At 47.8% G+C, this 23201-nt stretch overlaps 1 protein-coding gene across 4 annotated transcripts in view; it reads left to right on the top strand.

Annotated features, from left to right (window-relative positions):
- Positions 1-23201, top strand: part of Mylk (myosin light chain kinase) — a 252871-nt gene that overhangs the window by 187473 nt on the left and 42197 nt on the right. For all 4 annotated transcript variants that reach the window (NM_001105874.2, XM_087575816.1, XM_087575815.1 and 1 more), the window contains 4 exon segments: positions 9840-9890; positions 10633-10760; positions 13799-13952; positions 22297-22599. In NM_001105874.2, the coding sequence (NP_001099344.2) occupies positions 9840-9890; positions 10633-10760; positions 13799-13952; positions 22297-22599 (636 nt within the window).

Below are 23201 nucleotides of genomic sequence, written 5' to 3'. Positions count from 1 at the left end.
AGCTAGCCACTGACAGACAAGAATGCCTCAGTGAACCTCTGTGCGTCCAGAAGTACCTCACTGTGGCTACGTCCAGGGAATTGCTCAGACATGGGCATAGCAAGAAAGCCTTAGGGCTACAGAGCAGGAAACAGAAGTCTTGGTTCTCCCACTAATCAAACACACAGCTTCCTCAAAGTCCTTTACCCTTTTAGAACACATTTTTTCTCAGCATCCAATGGACACTTTCCATGGCTGATCTCAAACCTTGTCCAGCCATGACAGCAGGCCACTGAGGAAGAGTTGTGAGGAACACAGTTCGGGGGAAGCTGGCTAATTCTCCTTAGTCCCTGTGTAGAGGCATCTGAAACTGTAGAGGCAAAGCTGGAGTTGCACAGTGTTGGGAGCATCCTGAGGAGAAAGTGGCCTGGAGCCTAACATCCCACTTTGGGGTCCTCCTTCTGGAGGGGATCTCGGTAGCCAGTGTAATTCTTGGGAGTTTTATGCAGAGGAAGGCAAGCATATGAAGGATGGATTCCTAGGGCTTAACGGGTGGCTTTAGAAAATATAATTTAAATAGAGAGTAGGGCACAGAGGAAGCAATGCAGCATGCCACAGACCCGGAGTCTGACCAGGAGACAGACAGTGAGCATCGCTTGGGTTTTACAGTTTAGCACAACAGACATTTGAATTGGGTCCACTCCATAGTCCCCGTCAGCCCATGAGTCCCTTCTGCTTTCAGGGTCCCTGTCATCACTGTTCTATGACTTATGGACAACTCAGGTGCAAGGTTCCCTCTGAGTCTGTGCCTGGCTTAGACACTCCCCTTGAGAGTGCATGTGGGAATATGATGACAGTGGGCCATTCCTGGTTACAATGTTTTTCTTTGTTTTGGCCTTTCTATGTGTCTCAATGAAACCAATGCCATGTCCACTTGAAAATTTCTCTAGATATCAAACACTTTGTCCAGTACCTTTGGTCTTCTCTAGGATCAAAACTTTTTTCTTTTTTAACATTTTTTAACAGGGAAATGCTAAATCCTGATAGAATCCATGGGGCTGAAAGAAAATCTAGAAGTTGGGATTTGAAATCAAGTCTTGCCTGCCTCACACTGAAAGACGTGAGGCCTACATAGAATAGAGGCTCACACAGATGCCCCTGAAAGCAGGCACCACTCTTCTCACCCCACTACAGTGTTGGTGTCTGAATATGGCAGTACCCAACATGCACCTATATGTGCACATGCCTAGGACATAGTGATGGCCCCTCACTAGGAGGCTACTTCCAGCTCCTTCCTCAGCCTTTTCAGCATCACCCATGAGTCTATCAACCAGCCATATCAGTCCTTCCCAGAAGCCGCTGATGAGAGCTGACAGGCAGTGCTGGCCCCAGTGGCCTGGCTGTACTAGACTCCTCTTTCACAACTGTCATGACATACCATGAGGTTCGGGAATGAGAGCTCGAGCAACATGAGGAGCTGTGTTCTTCTGGAATCTTCTGATAGGGCTACCTTTTCTATGAGGGGAGCTGAGTGTGCAATTTGCCCAGAGATGTTAATTCTCAGAAAACAACCAGTATGTCTTTGCATGTCGTCAGAATGTACCTGAAGACGTCAGCAGGTGAAAGGACAGTCATTCGATGCTTTGAACCTTCCTCAGTGGAGAGTGGGGCTGGGGAGCATCAGGACTTGGCCCTCTAGCTTTTGGCTCTCTTGCCAGCCTTGGGGGTGGCTGTCCTTACCCAACCTGTGTCATTCCCAAAAGCCTTGAGCCAACAGTGAATGCTGATTTGGAAAACTTTAAAGGGTTTGATGCCTATTTATAGTTAACTACCTAAAAAGGGAAATGTCCCCAGAGAGGCGGAGATGCAAGGACCTGCCTGTACCCAAGGTTGTTAACACTAGATCCCCAACTGTCCTCTCAAACCCTTTCACTCTGCAAGAATAGGCAAGGGGTACCCATGTGCCTTCAGGCTGAACAGTCTAGAAACTTCCATGAGGGACTGACTCCCCTCCAAGAAAAGTAGGAATGTGCTCTAGGGCAGTGCTAGTTTAGGCTTGGGCAGGGTGAGCAGAAGCAAAAGACATTACCAGAATCAGTCCTGAGGATCAGGTTTTTCCCAGCAGCGCCTTGGCCTTCGTAGGAAGGTTCCCCATTCCTAACCCTACTCATGGTTTTACTGGGCTGTTGTCCTTCCAGTCTCAGTCTCATGTAGAACAGAAGGCTCAACACTTGACAGTTTTGATCAAGGAGGTGACAGAGCACACACTTAATGCTATACAAAGTTGCAACAAGATTTGCGGCCTCTGGCTTATATCTCGATATTAATCCATTAGAAATGCCCAGATTCGCAGCGATCTCTGCAGTCTCTATCCTCTAATAACCACTTATCGAGTCCACACCCACTTGGCTGCTAGGCCCCAGAGGTAAGCAGGGGACCCCTTCCCTGTCCCCTGAAAACTGGGCATATATATTTTGTTAGTAGGTTTCGGAACTGGATTGGGACTGGGATAGACCCAACTAGGAGAGGCATGAACTCTTGGAGGTACCGTGCCTGAGCTGAGAGCTGCTTGCAGAAGGTGTGGAAGTCAGCCAAAGGTGCCAGCATGTACAGAGAGCCCGTGGCAACCTGCAAGTGCGCAGAACTGAAGGAGGCTGAGTGTGAGATACAGAGGAACAACACGTGGACAAGTTCACAGCCAACCAATGGCTGGAATTCTCTAGGTGACTGTAGCACACACTGACATCTGAGAACCATGGAAATTGAGAGTAGAGGACTTAAGAAAGAGTATTCACCAAAGAAATCATGTGAAGGAAGACTGCAGGTCCAAACCAGAGCAGATCTCAAGGACCTTGTCAGAGACCAGATGGGCTTGGTCCTCAGTGGTAAGGGGTAGCCACTAGAGAGGTTTCGACAATAAGAGACTTCAGATTTATAGTTGAGAAAAGTCACTTGGGTCCCAGTAGGACAGATGTGTTAGGGCAGGGACTAGGGGACAGGAGGCCTTGGGATGGTATTGAGTTTAGAATGAGGCAGTGATAGCGAATGCTGTGCAGAGTGGGGTGGGGTGGAGAGAGGACTGAGCATGTATTCAGTTGATGGAGTTGATGAACACTTGTGACAGGCTGTGGGGAAGAAGTCAGGCAAGAAGCAGTCAGAGCAGAAGGGCCTGAGTTTGATTTGGGGAAGGGAGGCTTGAAGTATGGGTTTGGAATCTTCTGGGATAGTGATGTCTAGGGGGTTAGACCCAGAAGTAGTCTCAGAAGGAAAGCCGAGCTCCAGGGAAAACACAGGCAGGGGAGGGTGACAGAAAGAGTCAAGAGCAGTAATGAGCAAAGCACCCTAGATGAGGACAGAGGAGTTGAGAGGTCAGGCCTGTGCCAGAAAGGGTGTGGATGGGGACTGACTGCTCAGCCTCCTCTCTGTCCCCTCCCTTAGCCCAGGGCCTGTAGCCATCATGGGATTTGTGAAGATAGTAGGTTTCCTTGTTGTAGGAAATTCCTCTCTGACAGTGGCCCATGTAGGAAGTTTGCAGTGTTGGAGACAGAATGAGAGACAAAGATCCAGGACATAGATAAGAAGAAGGGGGATCCTAGAGAAGAGGGAACTTGTTAGTAGTTGGTTTATCTCCACTGAGTTTGGGCCTTTGGGCCAAGCAGAGCATTTCCTAGGAACCTGGGTTGAGGAGAACAGTAAGGAGCAAATGACATGGGACACACATGAGGATGTCAGCAGAAGAGACAAGCGGGTCAGGCATTACCGTTCTCTTTGCTATAATGAAACACCAGATGAAAGCAACATAGGGAGTTTGGCTCCCAGTTAGGGGGTGCCAGTCATGGAGGGGAGGTGTGGTTGGGAGTGCAGCTCCAGCCAGGGCAGTAAAAGCTGTGGCCGCTGGTCACATTGCATCTGAGGTCAAGAAGCAGAGTGAGTGAAGTGAATACCGGTGTTCAGCTCCCTCAGTTCTCAGTCAGTACTTTCCCCACCCCCACCCCCACCCCCACCCCCACCCCCACACACATTACATAAGGTCCTTCACATTCAGGGTGAGGTGTCCCCTAGGTGATCCTAAGCCCCACCAAGGTTATCTGTCGAGTTCCAGATAATTAGAGGAGCTAGATTTGTCGCAGAGAGTGAAGTCCTTTGGGATTCGGCTTGTTTGGGAAAGAGTGCTGAGTGAGGGAGGGGACCAGTGCAGAACATGCGCTGTGTGCCTTGTTTGTCTGTTTAAAAAATTACCTTTTGGGTAACTTTTTGCTACATAAATTTGTTTATGGTGTGTGCACACACCGTGACTATTGTGGAAGTCAGAGGATGACTTGGGATGGTTGGTTTTCTCACACTCAGTCAGTCCTGGGAATCAAACTCAGATCATTAGGCTTGGCAGCAAGCACCCTTCCCCACTGAGCCAACCCATTAGTCTTCCTCAGACTGTTTAAATGGGTGCCGAGAGATTATATAACATGCGGAAGCTCCTGAACTTAGCTAGTGGTGATGGGGCAGTATTTGAATCCAAGTCCAGCTCCAGACCCTTTGTTCAAAGGCTTGGCTTAGAGAATAGAGTATGTGGCACCCCGACACACGATGGTTGGAGGCTCTATTTCTAGCTGAGTCACGTATGGCTTTATGAACCCGGAAAGCCACTAGTCTTACATGAGATTCCAGCTCCCTCTCCGTGAGATGGAAACACGGTGAGGTTGTCTGCTTGCATTTGTGCAGCGTAGAAACACCTGTGAGAAGCTTTAGTTTTAGAATCCTGTGACTCAGCTTTTCCTGTGTGCACGGAACACCGTTAGTGGATCCCTACAGATGGTCATAAAAATATGGATAACATATGGAACATCGTTAACCTTTAAAGTTGTTTTTACTGAGCGGCTTCAAATGCTAACAGATTCAGACAGCAATAACCACAAGTCTACAGAACGAATTTAAAACGTGGCCTTCAGTCCTATTTAAACCTAACACCGAAAGATCTGCTACTTGGTGCAGAGTCTAGCCACATAGGTTTCTCAGAGCCAACAAGCATGGGAAGGTCTTTATAGCCTCTGGTTTTATACGGCCTACCTCTTTGTATCCCCAAGTTCATACCCCAAGGACTATCTTCATCCTCCCCAGTCACCCCCACCCTTTCTGCAGGAGCTCTCTGACAGCTCGTCAGGGCTACCATGACAAGATGGCGGGCAGGGTGGCTGAAACTCAGGGCAGAAATCCAAGATCAAGGTCTCTTTCCTTTGGTTTACAGATATCTGTCCACTTCCTGATCTTCCTCCTTGTATGGTTCCTTCTGTGTGTGCAGGTCTGCTCGGTTGGGTCCTTCCCCTGCTTCCTCTGCCTCCTTCCTTCCCTGCCCCATCCCTTTTGCTCTCTTCCTTTCCCCCTTCCTTCTTCCTCCCTTTTTGCAAAGTCGCCAGTCAGATTGGAGTAGGGCCTGCCCTCGACCTTTTATAATGGCGTCACCTGTTCAAAGGCCCTTTGTCTGAGGCAGCCTCATTCTGAACTCCTGAAGGTTACAGCTTCAACACTTTTGTGGAAGAGGACACCATGCAGCTCCTGGTCAGAAGACTTGCTGTCTTCTGAGATCTGCCCTGCTCCTTCCCTTGGTCTCCTCCAGTCCTCCTGGGGTCCCTGAGCTAGTCATTGTTTTACACACTTCTTGCCTGGGTTCTTCCTTCATCATCTTTAGATTCTCCTTCCTTCTTTTTTGCATCCTGGAAGTCAGGCTCCGACACAGGAGAAGCCTTACTTTAACCTTTCTTCATTGTTTTTCTTTGTCCATCCAGCACCAGAATTGTTACAGAATAGGGTTTTCTTGGGCACCTAGCCTCTCCATCTTCCTTGGGTCTGGTCTCTGGAATGGTGTGGGACCCACTAGTTTCCAGCATCCCCCAGCGCTTCCCATCACCTAGGATAAGCCCCGGCCATTTCTTCAGCCTTGCTCACAGTGACATTCTCTCCACTCACCCCATCTCCTTCCCCCACCCTCCTCCCCTGTCCCTCACATGACCCAGCCGTTACTCCCATCACCAGGAACCAGCACCACCCCCTTCGTCATCCCCACCTTTCCTTGTATTCCTTTCCCCAGTCTCTGATGAAGCTTCCCAGTTCTTACTCCAATTGCAGCTTAAAACTGAAATCTTCACTTTCCAGTCTCTGCCAGGGTTTTCCCAGGACTCTGACCCTGGCTTCTAGAAGCTTCCATAGAGATCAATACCTTCATCCATCACGTCTACCTGAGCAAGCCAAACTTCCTCATCCACTCTCACAGTCTGTTTCCCTTTGCCGCAATCTCCCCCATGTTTCTAAGAGAGAAATCTCAAAGGACCTTTGTACCCCCACTTTGATTAGTTCCCTAAGTTCTTTTTGTGCCTCCTCTGTCCCTTGTTCATCTTTTTTTGTGTGGTGCTTCTAAGTACCTTCCAAGAGGTGCCAGCATCCTAATTGGATATCCTTGTCCCCTTGTGAAGACCTGAGGGTGCTCAGACCCAGTGTGACAGCTATGTGTTCCTAGATCTCTCAGGCTGAAGACCCAGCTCCCTGGCCCAAGAGGCAAATGTTGTCCAGCAGAACTCTGTAACAGCGAACAGTTCTGTGATTGCACTCGGTGATAGCTACTAATTGCATTTGGGTTAGTAAGTACTTAGAATGAAACTGGTTCAGTGGAGGGACTAAATACCTAATTTTCTTTCATTTAAATGGATATACTAGCTTCATTCAACTTCCTGTGATAACAGCTGCCTCCTGGCCAACCTCTACTGAACACCACCCTGCTTGAGACTGCATCATCTGTTGCTAACCTTGGCTCCTCCTGCTCTCGAGGGCCACCTTCTTAGGCCTTGGGTCCACCATTCTGCAGTAATGAGCTTAAAACCATGTTTTCAACACACTGGGTCCTCTCTTCTGCTGTGTTTGAACAACTGGGTGTTACCTTTTTTTTTTTTTTAGAAAAAAACATTATTTTACATGTATGACTGTTAGTGTCTGTCTGTCTGTCTGTCTGTCTCTCTCTCTCTCTCTCTCACACACACACACACACACACACACACACACACACACACACACATAAACACACATACATGTCAACCTCATGCCCTTGAAGCCAGAAGAGGCATCAGATCCCCTGAAACTGGAGTTACAGATGGTTGTAAGTCACCATGTGGGTGCTAGATACTGAACCTAGGTCCTCTGTCAGAACATCAACTTCTCTGAGTCGCTAAGCCAGCTCTCTCCAGCCTTTGTCTTACTCTTTGGCTTCCTATTTTATTCTTGTTTTGAAATAATGTCAGCCTTGTAGGAATAAAAACCACAAGATTTAATACAAATAGTTATTCTATACCTTTCAGATTCCTCGGATATTAAAATTTTATGATCTCTTCTTCATATATCCCTTCCTTCTGGGTACGTAGGGGGTGGCTTCTGGTTGAACCCAGGGCCTTGTCTTCACTGAGCGGCTGCTCTCCCTGATGGAACTATATACCAACCATTCCCCCTTTCTCCATATTTTCTCCACCTCTACACACACACACACACACACACACACACACACACACACACACACACACACAGACATAGTTATGCTTATGTGCAGCCCAAAAGAAAATTATACCCATACAACCTTAAGCATTTAAAGAGTTTAGGGTTGATCTTTCCTTAAAGGTAATGTGTTCTATAACCAATATTAAGATGATCAAAATAGAAAAACACCCATAGAGTACTATCATCTAATTTTATTGACAATATTCAAATACTCCCAGCTGTCCTAAAAGTGTTCCTTATGGCAAAAGAAAGAAGCCCTCCTTGTGAATCACACTACCTAAAGTTTAGGATCTCGAAGCTAAGCCCAAGTTTCAGCATCTGTATGGTTTTCTCTCCACTACTCTGGTTCATAATGTTTACTGAGTGGCACATAGTAGGCCCACAGTAAGAAAGGGCTCACTCATAGCAGCCCACCAGAGGGGAAGCAGGCCTCTCCCCTAGACTTACCCACTAGGCCACAGTTGTCAGCACTGTGGTCTCAAGGTGTTTCTGTCAGGCCCCTTCCTTTCATTTGTCTTCTGAGAAACATCGGTTGGGTGGCAGCCCTGTCTCCTCTGTGGAGAACCCAAGGCTTGCCAAACCACCTGCGATCGTGAGGCAGTTCCACAGACATGAACTGTCCCTCCATTGTACAGTAGCCAAGTGACTCAATATCCACCCGCTCTCTCATTTAACAAGCAGGTATTGAGTGCCTACTGCATATCATGTACATTGGACCTTTGACAGTGAACCACGGCGAAAATGCTCCACCACAAAACACTGCACTTTGGTGGGAAAGGAAGGGCAGGCAATCAAACAAGTAAAGATATAGTTCGCAATATGATAAGTATCTGATAATAAGTCAGGGTAAGGGCTGGGAGTACTCTATGTGTGTGTGTGTGTGTGTGTGTGTGTGTGGTGTGTGAGTGTGTGTGTGTGGTGTGTGAGTGTGTGTGTGTGTGTGGTGTGTGAGTGTGTGTGTGTGTGTGTGTGTGTGTGTGTGTGTTACTGTTCTGTGGTTCTGAGAATAGAATAGAAACCAGGGCCTTGTGCTTCTCGGGCAAGCATTGAATCACCAAGCTAAATCCCTAGCCCAAGGGCTAGGATTCACATAGGACACTTGTGGCAGATCTCCTTGGTGATGTACCCACACACAGACTTTTGAATTAAAGTGTAATTTCCCTGTGCACCTTCAGTGGCGCACATTGTGTGAGTCCGGAGTGATTTGATTCCTCATTTAATGACCCCTCCAGTCAAGATAGGTCTCCTCGTGCTGCTTTCTCAACCCCTCCTCAGCATCTCCGGCTGCCACTGATCTGATCTCTGTTCTTACAGTTGTGCCTTTCTGGAGCACCACATAAGTAGAAGTATACAGCAAGGAGGCTTTGAATCTGGCTTCCACAGCTGAGGAGAAAAATCAGTTATCAGCAGTAAAGGGGGGGGGCATGAACTTGTGACAGCAAGGGAAGGGTTGAGGGGAGGAAAAGGAAAGGGGGAAATGATATATTTTAATTTTTTAAAAAATGATGTGAAAGACATAGGAAATCAAGCCATGAGAAACAATGCAGATTTTTCTGCCTGTGTGTCATGTTTTTATTTAGAGAGGTAGATGGTGCTATGAGGTGTTTCTGTCTGAGTCAGTTTTGTTTTTAATTTTTTTTTTGTCGAGTTTTTAAAATGTAGGATAGGGAGGAGAGATAGCAAGATACTATTCGTTCCTTCTGAGGATCAGAGCTTGCAATGGTGTCTAGCATCTCCGGCTCACTGGGAACTTCCTGTGCTGGGCAGGCTGCCTTTGAACTTGTGACAGTGCTCTTCCCTCAGCCTCCCAAGGCCTGAGATCACAGGCAGGAGTTGCTGTTCCCAACTTCCATTCATTCAGATTCAGTCACTGTATGTTTGGTTTGGGGAGTTTTGTTTTGTTGTGTTTTGTTGTTGAAGAAACAACTACCAGTCACAGCCTGTGACCCAAAGGAAGCCAGAGACCCTTGGATCCATACCAGGGCTAATTTTAGTTGCTCTATCTGACATAATTTCCTTTCTTCATTTCCTGAAAGTTAGGGTGAGCGTGTAGTTAGTGAGCTTTTGGTTGTCATCTTTAAATAGGGGCGTTCGAGTTTTGAAAGCTTCTATCTCACTGGTCCGAGGGACCCCTACAGAGACCCTTGAGAACTGACATCCATTGGATCATAAGATTGTATAAGGGCACAGAGATCCATGGGAAGACATAGTAGAATGAGGGGTGTCTGGTGGGCAGGACAATATCCTCCTGGGAACTAGGAGCTTTCTGGGAGAAAAGAGCTGACGTCATATCTTAACGTCATAACTTGTAGGCTTCTTTGTTTCAGGTGATGCTACTGTGAAAAAGAAACCTGCCTCCAAGACACCTACAAAAGCAGGTAACAGCCACAGTCCCACCTGAGCACAGGGGAGTCAGCTGCGATGGGCCTTCTCTGCCTTCTGACTGACCATAGATGGGTAGTAGGCAGAAGATCCTTCTGTAGTACAAACTCCTCATTTTGGGCTGCCTCCTTCTCCTCTAGGGAACCCATGGCCAGCTGGTACCCCATCCCTGTCCTCTCCTGCTTCCTTCCCTCTGCCTCCACCTATGTGTGCCATGTCACCGGCTGCTGGTGACTTCTTTCCTGTCCCCTCTGCAAAGTTAGGCCTCAGCCTCAGTCTCCACTCTACCCTGCAGGGTTGGCCCACATCATGCTGCTCTTAGGCCCCGCTCTGTATGTCCTTGTTTTCTGGAATGGCTTGTTGTCCCTGGGGAGACATTCGAAGGCACAAAGCACGTTGAGCCTATCAGCCAGGGTAAATGAAAGGCTGGATGTAAGGTAATGCTAAATTAAGAAATAATCTGGGACAGTGCTTCAGGCCATTATAGGGAGACAAAAATCCGCCCCCACACACACACAACCAATGTGTGAGGAACTGTGCTGTGTAGATTGTGTGGGTCACTCTGGGAATTCTAAAGGCTAGCGGGGTCCCTGCGTTCAGAGCTTTGGGCAGAGACCTTCATTCTGACCCTGAAGATTCCAGACAGGACATGAGCACCAACATACCAGCATGGCCAGCAGTGCCAGTGCGATCAACATGTCTAAGGCCCCGCCTCACTTTCTGCTTGCCCTTTCCTAGCTATGCCTCCTCAGATCATCCAGTTCCCTGAGGACCAGAAGGTGCGTGCTGGAGAGCCAGTGGAGCTGTTTGGGAAAGTGACCGGTACCCAGCCCATCACCTGCACGTGGATGAAGTTCCGAAAGCAGGTCAGTCCCGGAAGCCAGTGGCCTAAGAGCAAGTCACAGCCCCTGGGCCAAAAGATGAGAAAGGTTGGGTGTCGAGGGGGCATTGCTCTTCTCCACGGTGGACGAGGAGGAGGGCATTGGGCATGGTGGTGCACACCTGGAATACCAGATCAAGGACAGCCCGGCCAACCTTCCAGGATCCTGTCCAAATAATACACAGAGGTCCAGGATATGGCATAATGTATGACATCACAAAACCTGGTTACTGAAAAAGAAAGAAAGGGGAAGGGTAACCTATCTACCAGACCTGAGTTCTTACTAACCTTTTCTTCCGTTTCTACCAGTAAGCCCTGGTGTTATAGGCAGTCTGTATAATAAAATTACTCCTGCCCTCATCTGAGTCCGTCTGCCTAGAATTCTTTTTGGAGGCAGGAAGTCAAAGCCCTGAGGTGACCCCTCAGACACCATCACTGCTGTGATCCTACACCAGTCTCCTGAGTTCTGGCTGCTTACACCTTCCACTTAGCACGTGCTAAAAGATCGAAGCAAGCTTAGGCACTTAGGTTTATAAATTATACATTAAATAGAATTTTGGCTTAATGACCCAGGAGTATAGCTACGATTTATAATACGCCCCCTATGAAAACATTTGAATTTCCAAATAGCCAGCTTGTAAAGAAATTTTGCAGCGCACAGCTTCTCACTGTTCACACTGGTAATCCATGTGTGTGATCAACAGACACCCCAGTGTGCCGGGCTGGCTCTGCATTGGGAACCTATTCGAGCAGCGGTTCTCAACCTGTGGGTCATGACCCCTTTGGGGTCAAATGACCCTTTTCACTAGGGTCACCTAAGACCATCAGAAAACACAGATATTTGTAGTACGATTGATAACAGTAACAAAATTATAGTTATGAAGTGGCAACAAAATAATTTTATGGTTGGGGGTCACCAAATAGGAGGAACTGTATTAGAGGGCCACCATATTAGGAAGATTAAAAACCACTTTTATGGAAGGTGTGAGGATTCTTTGTAAGCTCCGTCAGTATTTTCATGCCATGCAAACTGTCACAGGCCAAGAGAACCTGGGAGGGAAACAGAGCTGTCTTCAGCGGAGATGGAGAAGAAAATAGGGCCCTGCCTCTCTATACTGATGGATAGGGCAGAATCGTATCCCTTTCGGGGCTGATTGATCAAGTTCAGTATAACACTCACTGCAGTTATGAAACCTTTCTGCATCCATGCCATCCAGTGTGGTAGCCACTGGCCCTGTCTGTTGAGTGCATGAAATGTGGTTCACACGATTGAGGGATGTCTATATCACTGTCCTGTGGCTGTGAGGAAACACTGTGACCAAGGCAGCTTGTAAAGGGAAGCATTTAACTGGGGCTTACAATTTCAGAGGTGGGTCTATGACCAGCATGCTGAGAAGCATGGTGGTAGGCAGGCAGGCATGGCACTGCAGCAGTAGCCGGGGGGGGGGGGGGGGGGGTGTGTTTCCATCCTGATCTGCAGGAAGCAGGCAGAGAGAGGGGGGAGGGGAAAGAGGAGAGAGAGAGAGAGAGAGAGAGAGAGAGAATGAAAGAGAATAAGAGAGAGAATGAGAGAGAGAGAGAATGAAAGAGAATAAGAGAGAGAATGAGAGAGAGAGAGAGAGAGAGAGAGAGAGAGAGAGAGAGAGAGAGAGAGAGAGAGACTGACTGGGGCTGTCAAGGGCTTTTTAAACCTCAGAGCCCGGGGTTGGGGATTTAGCTCAGTGGTAGAGCGCTTGCCTAGCAAGCGCAAGGCCCTGGGTTCGGTCCCCAACTCCGAAAAAAAAAAAAAAAAAGAAAAAGAAAAAAAACCTCAGAGCCCGCCCCCAGTGGCACACCTCCACCAACAAGACCACATGTCCTAAACATTCCAATATCTAGAAACATGAGCCTGTGGGAGCCACTTTCATTCAAAGAGGAACTAGAGGGTTTTTTGGTAGTGGTGGTGGTGGGGTTTTTTGTTTTTTTGTTTTGGTTTTGTTGATGTTATTGTTGTTTTTCAGTACTAAGGTTTGAATTTTGGATTTAGGCTTATGTGTCCCTAGCAAGGGCTCCACCATTAAGCTACAGTTCCAGGTTTCTTTTTTACTTTTCAAGGTAAGTCTTACTAAGTTGTCCAGGCTGGCCTTGAACTTGTGATCCATCTGACCCCTGAGCAGCTGAGGTACAAGCCTGTGCCACTATCTGGCTAAAATGTTAACTTTAGTTAGTTAGAAGTCACCGTATACAATTCAGTGACGTCAGCCAATATGCAGAACTGTGTTAGCACCAGCATTTCCTAGTCCTTGACCCTAGAAACCAGTATAATTCCTCCTCTTCCTCAGTCTACGCCACTACTCCATACATGTGACTCATATGGGTTTGCCTGTTCTGGACAGCTCAGATAGATGGAATCATGTACACCCATTGTCTCTGGATGTGGTTTTGTTTTTGTTTTGTTGTTTTGTTTCTTCTTGGTTTGGGTTTTGTTTGTTTGTCTTCTCTTTTTGTTTGTTTGGTTTGGTTTGATATGCTGTTTTTAGGGTTCATCCATGTTCTAGCATTAATCATCACCCTATTTCTTTGTTTATGTGTGTGTGTGTGTGTATGTGTATGTGTATGTATGGTGTGTGTGTGTGTGTGTGTGTGTGTGTGTGTGGTGTGTAATGTGTGTGTGTGTATGGTATGTATGGTGTGTGTGTGTGTGTGTGTGTGTGTGTGTGTGTGTGTGTGTGTGTGTGTATTCCCATGCATGCACACTTGTGAGCTAGAGGACAATCTCAGGTGTCACCCTGTTATCCTCAGGCCAGCCATCTAGCTCCCTTGAGACGAGGTGTCTTACTGGCCTGGGGTTTGCCAGTTACACCAGACCGGCTAGCCGGCAACCTCCTGGCATCCTCCTGTCTCCACTTCCCCAGCAGTGGCATTACAAGTATGCACCACCACACCAGACATGATGGAGCAACCCCTGCTCCCTCCCCACCGCCCATCCCTCCTTGGGACTGGAGGATGGGGAGCCCCTCGTCTCACTCCTACTTGTGCCCACAGATCCAGGAGAGCGAGAACATCAGGGTGGAGAACAGTGAGAGCGGCAGCAAGCTCACCATCCTGGCTGCACGGCAGGAGCACTGTGGCTGCTACACACTGGTGGTGGAGAACAAGCTGAGCAGCAGACAGGCCCAAGTCAACCTCACGGTTGTGGGTGAGTCCAAGAAGCCCTAAGCAGGAAGATCGAGCGGGGGACAAAAGGCGTGAGCCCCAGGATGGTACCACCTTCCTCTTTGCTTCCTAGTTCTCTGCCTTCTCCGCCCCTTACCCTCACACAGACGGATGCCTGCCTCTGCTTCACTCCCTGCCACCTTCCACTCCCTGAGCCTCCTCCTTGTTTCTCCACATTCCTGCCCATCAGAGATCCCTTGTCCTTCCGCTGCTGTTCTTCCGGGTGGCTTTGGGCTTCCGGGTGGCTTTCACTTTCCCTGTCTCATGCCCACCACTCTCTGATCCCCTCTGTGTCTTAGTTAGGTTTTCTACGGCTGTGCGGAAGCACCAGACCAAGGCAGCTTTGAGAAGTCAGGGTTTCTTTGGGGCTATGGTTCTAGAGGGATAAGAGTTCATCACCCTCGTGCTGGGGAGCATGGCGGCAGGCCGACAGCACTGGAGCAGCACCGAGAGCTCACATCTCAACCTATAAACAAACAGCAGACAGGACTAACGAGACAGCTTACGTCTTTTGAAACCTTAAAGCCTACCGCTAGGGACGTACTTCCTCTAGCTAATAACTCTCCTAATTTTCCTCAAAAAAAAAAAAAAACCCACCAACAAGGAACCAAGTATTCAAAGACTCAGGACTTGTGGGGGACATCTGATTCAAACCACTATAAACTGCAAATCCCCACCTAGGATCAGGGCCATTTCCTCTTACTTTGAGGGGCTGGAGCATGGAGCCCAAGTGCACACTGGTGTACCCCGTGCACACTCTTGGTTTTACGTGCACACTCCAGGCTGTACTCTGGTGCCCCTAGGCTGAGGTTTCAGTGACCCTCAGAACTTTTTATTCCTGTCTGGAGACATGCTCCCCATGGCCATCTGTCCATCCCCACCCGACCCCCAGCACACACACAAAGCCCTTCAGCCTCTAGCTTCACAGAGAACTATGAGGCATTAGGTAAGACTTCTCTGACCTTGATGGCCCCCAGACCTCCAGGTAACTGTATATCATGCCATCAATGGCTCCTTTACCTTTGGGAGGGCTCTTTTCTTTGGTCCGGTTCCCAGGCTCTTGGGGCTCCACCATCCTCAGCTCACTAAGATTTTCATTCCCTGCTTGTTCCTCACAGCCGCAACAGAAGTTGTCTTAGCCAAATGCACGGGTGTTACCCTCCTGCAGTGATTGGCCTTCCTGCAGTGCTCTGCTTTCTGTGCCCCCACCCCTGGGCTAACCCTGTGGCAGAGTGGTCTCTGCCCCTTTGCCCCTGGCCCTCTGCAGCTACCTGCCCCTTGCTCCCATGTTGCTTAGTCTAGAGAGACTGCTCCTGTAAGGTCACTGTGAGGCCTAATCCTAAATTCTTTGCCCTTTCCATATCTCTGACTCCCAAGTAAGTTAGAACCCACATTTAGACCAAGTCTCGAGATTTCGTGTTCCCTTCTTTCCTAGCAACTGTTCCTATGTCCCAGCCTTTCTTCTGACACATCTAGCTGCTTTCTGTGTGGTTTCCTTCAGTGGGCAATGCTCAGTGTCTTCCCTCACTCATGGTTCCCCATGTGGCAGGTGCATAGCACAGTAGAGGGACACATGAAGGGGCAGCTAGGAGGACAGTGGGCTGTGTCTTGTGCCTGTGTGGGCCTCCACGTGTGGGATGCATGGAAGACTCTGACCTGGTATTTAATGGCATGCACATTAAACTCGAGTAGGTTTTCCAGTCAATCTTGACTTTCAGGATTGTTGGGCTCCCTTTTGTAAAAATTAGACAAAGGGGCTCCTTTAGGTTCAGCGTGAAGACTACTCCCCATCTCACAGCAGGGCTCACAGGCCTGTAGAACAAAAGAATGTTAGGAAAGGATTCATGAGCCACAGTGGTTAGAACCCACCCCTAGGGGTCTGTGGAACTTTCCAGGGATGAAGTTGTCAGTTGGAGATGACTCAGACACTCTTAGTCCTCGGTCACTTTGGGGTCCCTAACTTTGGTCCTAGTCCTCCTTCTCCATCTTTATCTACTATCCTCACCTTAGGCCCGAGATGGATAGGTTCATTGCCTTAGACTCTCAAACACCTGCTCTCCAGGTATGCCCATGGGCCTGTGGATGGGTAAAGAGTGGAGGAGAGCTCCAAGACAAAGAAACGTCTTGGTGATAGGCAGTCTGTAGGACATCTTGGTGATAGGCAGTCTGTTGGACATCTTGGTGATAGGCAGTCTGTTGGACATCTTGGTGATAGGCAGTCTGTTGGACATCTTGGTGATAGGCAGTCTGTTGGACATCTTGGTGATAGGCAGTCTGTTGGACATCTTGGTGATAAGCAGTCTGTAGGACATCTTGGTGATACACAGTCTGTAGGACATCTTGGTGATAGGCAGTCTGTTAGCCATCTTGGTGATAGGCAGTCTGTTGGACATCTTGGTGATAGGCAGTCTGTTAGCCATCTTGGTGATAGGCAGTCTGTTAGACAGCTGCTCCATGCTCAGGAGTTCACCCATGGCCTCAGTTCTCCAGCCCACATTTTCTCACTTCAACCTTGGGGTGCCTTGCAGCTTCTTTCTCCGGGCCCTAAGCCCTAGGGAAGAAGTATTTCTTGGAGTGGGGATCAAGGACACAGAGAAGTCATCTCCCTCTTCCTCCCACCATGGAAGCCATCTCTCTCTTCCTATCTCTTGTCCCTTCCCTCTCCCTGTCTGGGTCTTCACCCAGTGCCTATCATTCTAGCTCACGTTCCTTCTTCCTTTTGGCTTCCTTGGACCCCTTCCTTTGCGTTCTTAGATTGTGGATCTGGAAGTGGACCAGGGAATGAGTTTCTGGTTTTAAGGGGAACCACTCCATCCTCTAGCTCTCTTTGGTGACCCTAGGTGTTGACTTCTCTAATTTCCCAAGGAGTCAGGAATTTGGGGGCAGGGGGAGCTTACATTGGAGATCCAACTTGCTGCACACTTAGTCCTACACCCATCTCCAGGCATCAGCACACTGCCTTCCTCAGCATTTCCCATCCACCTGCCCCCGTGTGGGTTCACCAACCTTGAACTGCTTTTCTGAAACCAGTGCCCCCTACCCGTACCCGGGCCACCCCGTGTGGTGCCACGCTCCCCTTCCCCCAGCCCCACTGCAGGAGCTGCAGTTCTGGCCTTTTATGGTTGAGTTTCTCATTCTCCACGGCCAGTGCTGACAGGGCCATCGGTGTGGCTGCCTGCCAACTGGCAGGAGCAACATGTTAAATGCCGTCCTAGGAGGGGAATGGAATGGGGAGCAGGCTCTCTGTCTGCCTCCCCCACCCCAGAGCTAAGAATAGAAACACTCAATAAAATGAAGACTTGTATTGATGGCCGAAGCAAAGCTACATTCATTCAGAGCCTGTGCATTTAGACGTAGGCCAAAGTAAACCAGGGTTAAGCTGATTTACCTGGTGTCTCCGGGGACATCTGCATCTTATCTGATTGGGTGTATTAAGTAGATGTAAACGTAAACGAGATAAAGTAGAAATTGTTCCACCTATTCCGGACGGTTTGCAAGTACTTGAAAAGCAGCCACTTACTTGATGGGCCAACTAAATAAGGCCACTTAAATGTGACTTATACTCTTTGAGCTGCAGAAGTCTCTTGTGGCATATTCTCTGAAGAGCTGCCTTCTTTTCAGATCAACAAAAACCAGCCCTTCCCCCGGTTGGTTTACGTGAGGGAGACTTAGCTATTTCTGGGGCTCATTATTGTATTTTAAGAAGCAACCGTAAGAATGAGCTTTGCTGCCCGGCCTGGGCCTGGGCCTGAGCCTGCTGGGCTGCTCTGCATGACCTGGGAGACGATGAGGGAGGAGCAGTAGATCCAGATGGATTCTTTCATATCACTCACCCAACATGAGGAAAACAGACCTCCACCTCACTCTCAGGGAGAAAAAGTAACGAGAACCCTAGACACCCAACCTACACCAGCTACATTCTAAATTTAAAGCTTATGTGATTTGGAAGGGGTGGAGATACTCCTTAAAGAAGCTTGACTTACCAGTGTAAGCAAGATGCTAGCTTGATCTCATTCTGCCTGACAGCCTAGAAAGGAGCAAACCCAGTCTGGGTGCACAGAGCTGTGGGACACTCCTGTGCCTTTGGCCATGACTAGTGAGTGTTCCCGCTTGCTCTGATAATGCACCCTGACTGAAGGCAATGTAGGGAGAAACGGTTGTTTGGCTCCCAATTCTGGCTTAGAGTCCAGCATCTCAGGGCAGTCTAGGCTGGAACTTCATGGCCAAGAGCAAAGAGACCAAATGGGTCACCGTGTGCTCCCTTGCTCTCAGCTAACTTATTCCCTTCATACTCTCCAGGATGCCCTGCCTAGGGACTCTACATCCACAATGGCCTGCATCTTCCTACATCAGTTAACAGTCAAGAACTTCCCCACAGATATGCCCACAAGCCAACCTGATCTGTAGAAGTCCTTGTTAAGGCCTTCTTCCCAGCTGATTCATGGTTCTGTCAAACTGACAGTTAAAACCAACCAGCACAGTGAATTTACCTTCAGCCTCTTAGAGCCTCTTTTCAAGATTGTGCTACCATTCAGGTCAGCAGCTGTCGGATTCTGGATCTGTGCTTGGCCATCCAGGCAGGCCTAGCCTAGACAGACAAGATGTGGGCAAACACAGAGAGGGCAAAGGGAAGCCAGGCTGATGGGAGGTTCGCAGACAAGGTCCTCTGGGTTCCCAGGAATAGCAACCCTCTACTGAGCATAAACTTGAAGCTGGAGCTGTGAGGAACCCTTCCCTTGGAAGGGTTTCCCATTCTGCCAGCCATGTCTCCAGGGAGCCCTGGGAGAATTCTGAGGAAGTGAGGGTCGGGCTGTAGCCAGCAAGCTAGTCTCTCATTTGCCAGGCACTGTCCAGGCTGAATGTCTGTCTTTAGCAAAGAGGCTCATGGGAGAACCCTCGTCCCACCCAATGGTTAGATCAATTCATGTGGGCTCTGTACTTGGAAAGGATGGAGAGCATCAGACATAGTCGTGGCTCTGAGGACCAGCAGGGAGGAGGGATCCTAAACTTCTAGGACTCCTGAACTCTTCCTGGGGGTCAAATCCCTTCACAGAGGCAACATTTTACTCATAATGCAAGCCTCCTTCCCCACATTTTGCACCTTCTCCCTTGCTGCCTGAGGGAAACCCCACCACATGTAAATTAGAGATGTCAAGGGTAGGAGCTCATAGCAACTCTTCTGCAACATTGATCTCTCCAAGTTGTTTTTTTCCAAAGCAAACCAGAGAGAAGGAAATCAGCCAACAGCCAGGGTCTTCACTTGTATAAACTTCCAAGACTAAGTCTGCCAGGAAGTCTGGGGCAGGGACAGTAAGGACTTCTCACCCCTCGGCAGACTCTTTGACTTCCTTAGCTGGTTTCCAGAGGACTTGAGCCACTTGCCTCTAAGAGTATTTAGAATAATAAACATCTTTGCCAACACCAGAAATGTTTCTTAAAAAGACCAATATATCCTTCAGAACAAACAGATTTTCTAAGAGAACATCTTAAACAACCAGTGAAAGTGGCTCCATTGCAGGAGGCCTCCCGTGTCGCTGGGAAGCTGAGAAGTGGCCCTGACATGACTTAAAACAACTGGTAGAAGTGGTTCCCTTACAGGAGGCCTCCAGCATCACTGTGACGCTCACGGCAATGATGGGAGGTGGCTCTCTGGGAGCAAATGAACCCCAGGCAGCAAAGATCAAGCTAGAATATCAAAGGAGACACGGGATTAGGGGTGGCGTTCAATGGGTAGAGTGCCTGTCTAGGATGTGTGAAACCTTGAGTTCTGAGCCCATCATCTCATACACTAGGTATCCTGGGGAATGAATGCCCGTAATGGAAGTAATCTGAATGTGCAGTTGGGAGGACCAGAAGTTCGGGATCACCTTGGACCAGGGAATGAGTTCCAGGCCCACATAGATAGATAGATAGATAGATAGATAGATAGATAGATAGATAGATAGATAGATAGATAGATAGATAGATAGATAGATAGATAGACAGGGAATGAGTTCCAGGCCCACATAGATAGATAGATAGATAGATAGATAGATAGATAGATAGATAGATAGATAGATAGATAGATAGATAGATAGACAGACAGGGAATGAGTTCCAGGCCCACATAGATAGATAGATAGATAGATAGATAGATAGATAGATAGATAGATAGATAGATAGATAGATAGGGAATGAGTTCCAGGCCCACATAGATAGATAGATAGATAGATAGATAGATAGATAGATAGATAGATAGATAGATAGATAGATAGACAGATAGATACATACATACATACATACACTCATAGAAAGATAGATAGATAGATAGATAGATAGATACATACATACATACATACATACATACATACATACATACACTCATAGAAAGAAAGATAGATAGATAGATGCATAGATAGATACATAGATAGATTCAAGAAAGAAAGAAAAATAGGTAGATAGATAGGTAGATAGATAGATAGATAGATATCGAGGAGAAGAAAATAGTTAAAATAGAGGAGGGGTGAGAAGGAATGTGTGTGTACATATGAATGTCCACAAAATAAACAGTTAAAATTAATATTTAGTGATTTAAAAATAAATTTATTTATTTGAATTCATTTAAAAAATAAAAAGAGAGGGGGAAAGAATTAAAAAGGAGAAGGGGGGTTGGGGATTTAGCTCAGTGGTAGAGCCCTGAGTTCAGTTCCCAGCTCCGAAAAAAAAAAAAAGAAAAGAAAAGAAAAGAGAAAAAAGGAGAAGGGATGAAAAGGAATGTTGTGTACATATGAATATGCACTTTTATATTTGCATGTGTGCAGCATCATGAATATCTATCCTCACACAGGCACACACAGATGTTCCTTCCCAGAGTCCTAGGGTCATTTTTCAGAATCCCTTTGGCCTTCCTGTCTGGACTGGGCTTGAGAGGGGAAACAAAAGCCATGTTCTTACCTGTGTTTGTTTACTTGGTTCTTGCAGAAACCCGAAGACGTACACGTTAACACCTTTTTCCCAGTGAAAAAGACAAACGAAGTGGCCTTAAAGTTACTGACTGACATTCACATACAAATCCACATAACATAGTTTTAATCACTATTTTGTGAGGAAACTCGAACTCAGTTGAGAACGAAGGGTTTTGTGTAGTTAGCAGATAGCTGTGGCTAGCCAAACAACTGCAGAAACTAACCAGAGAAATACAAGTTTTGTTCAGATAAGCGACAAAGGACTCGGGAAACTCGGAGACTTCATTAAACCGTTGGCTGCCATGACTTGGCTTGAAATGAACAGCATTACTGGCCTAAGCCAAGGTCATCTGGGAGGGAAGGCGGCCAGCCAACAGGCCCACTTCTCTTCTGTCTTCAGTCCATTTTCTGTCCCTTAGTTAAGGGCAGGAATGATATATAGCTGTGGGTCACTTCTGAAATTCTTTATCTCATTGCATACCAGTCCCATGAAAGTTGAAGATGTTGGGTAAAGGTTGTTGCCTCGTGGTAACACGTGTGTTTGGCATGTATGGTATTCTGCAGCACCAAACCCCAAAACAGCAACAAAGAGGAAATGCAGGAGTGTTTTTCTTTTCAATCCACTATAAAGTTAGAAATAAGCTTCTTATTGATAATAACGATCGGTCAAGTTGGCCACCTTCTAACAACACCTCACAAGAGTTTTTGCTATTTCCTGCACTGTCCATATAAGGAAACTAAAGTACAGAGCATTTAATAGCTCCTGAGCAGGGACAGAGCTCTGTTCAAAGCCAGATCGACCTGATTAAAGAGCTTATCTACTGTGCTATCAAACCCCTCAAAGGGACCGGTGTTTCCCAAGTTCCTAAGAACTTGGACACTGGCTTTGAGCCTGACAGATACATCAACACACACACACACACACACACACACACACACACACACACACACACACACACACACACATGCTCACACACACAACTTTCTCTCAAAACATTTTTCATGGGAAATAGTCCACAACTCCTACACAGCTTCCTAGATCTGTTTACTCTGAAAAAAAAATATGTTTATGACTTGGACAAAGTACAGGAAACCATGACTTATGGTCTGAACAAGCAGCCAAAGGTAGAGTTTCTTTCAAACAAGAAACTGGTAGGTTTATGCATTGCAGCCCCAGTGATGCATAAAACATTAGAGCCAGACATGGGGAAGCAGGCTGGGATTCGCTACCCATGGCAGAACTAAGTCCAGAACATTGTCGGTTTAGGACTAGATGATGCTGGCATATGGTGTGGGCATGAGAAGGGGCATCCTGGACTTCATTCCCATCATGGAGGCTCTATTTCTATAGACTACAAGTGACATTGTGCTTCTTCATCCCCAGATAAGCCAGACCCCCCGGCTGGCACACCTTGTGCTTCTGACATACGGAGTTCCTCGCTCACCCTGTCCTGGTATGGCTCCTCGTATGATGGGGGCAGTGCCGTACAGTCCTACAATGTTGAGATCTGGGACACGGAGGACAAGGTGTGGACAGAGCTAGCCACGTGCCGCAGCACCTCTTTCAATGTCCAAGACCTGCTGCCTGACCGCGAGTATAAATTCCGAGTACGTGCAGTCAACGTCTACGGAACCAGCGAGCCGAGCCAGGAGTCTGAGCTCACCGCAGTGGGAGAGAAGCCTGAAGGTAGGGCTGCCTTCATTTCTTCATGGCCTTGAAATACGTACACATCCATCCGGACAGATTTCACAGAGGTGTCAGGACTTAGGAGATAGGACAGCTAAAGAACTTAAGTTGTGAGAGGAAATACACAGACAACTACAATGAGTCAGACTGCATCTCACTAGGGCGACGTAAATAAAGGGAAGGATGGAAGTTTTCCCGGAGGGGCTGAAAGGCTTCCTAGGGGAGGCGGCACTTCCGCTTGGGTATGCTGAGAAGCAGGGGAAAGGAGGAAGAGCATTCCCACGGAGGATGCCACAGCCTGAGCAAGGGTAAGGAGTGACAGAAACTGGTGGCATTTGAAAGGCTTAAGTGTAGCTAGGGCATATGTCACGGGAGGAAGAACAGAAGGAATTAAAGCAGAAAGGGTGGTTTAGAAAATTACAACGCTCTCGAAAGCTCTGCATACGAGAGTCCATGCGGTTGGTACTTTAGAAGGGAAACTTGTGATGTAGTCGAGCTCTGCTACTCAACATGGCAGCCTTCTGCACCTCATCCCAGCATCCCCGGGCTGCCTGAAGCTTCGTTTTGACACGATTTGCTCCTGAGGTCACTCATGTACCCAT

This window comes from Rattus norvegicus, chromosome 11, assembly GCF_021556685.1.
Source record: "Rattus norvegicus strain SHRSP/BbbUtx chromosome 11, alternate assembly SHRSP_T2T, whole genome shotgun sequence".
NCBI classification, from domain to species: domain Eukaryota; kingdom Metazoa; phylum Chordata; class Mammalia; order Rodentia; family Muridae; genus Rattus; species Rattus norvegicus.
Note: the sequence above shows the minus strand (reverse complement) of the source record. Positions and strands in the feature narration are given on the sequence as shown.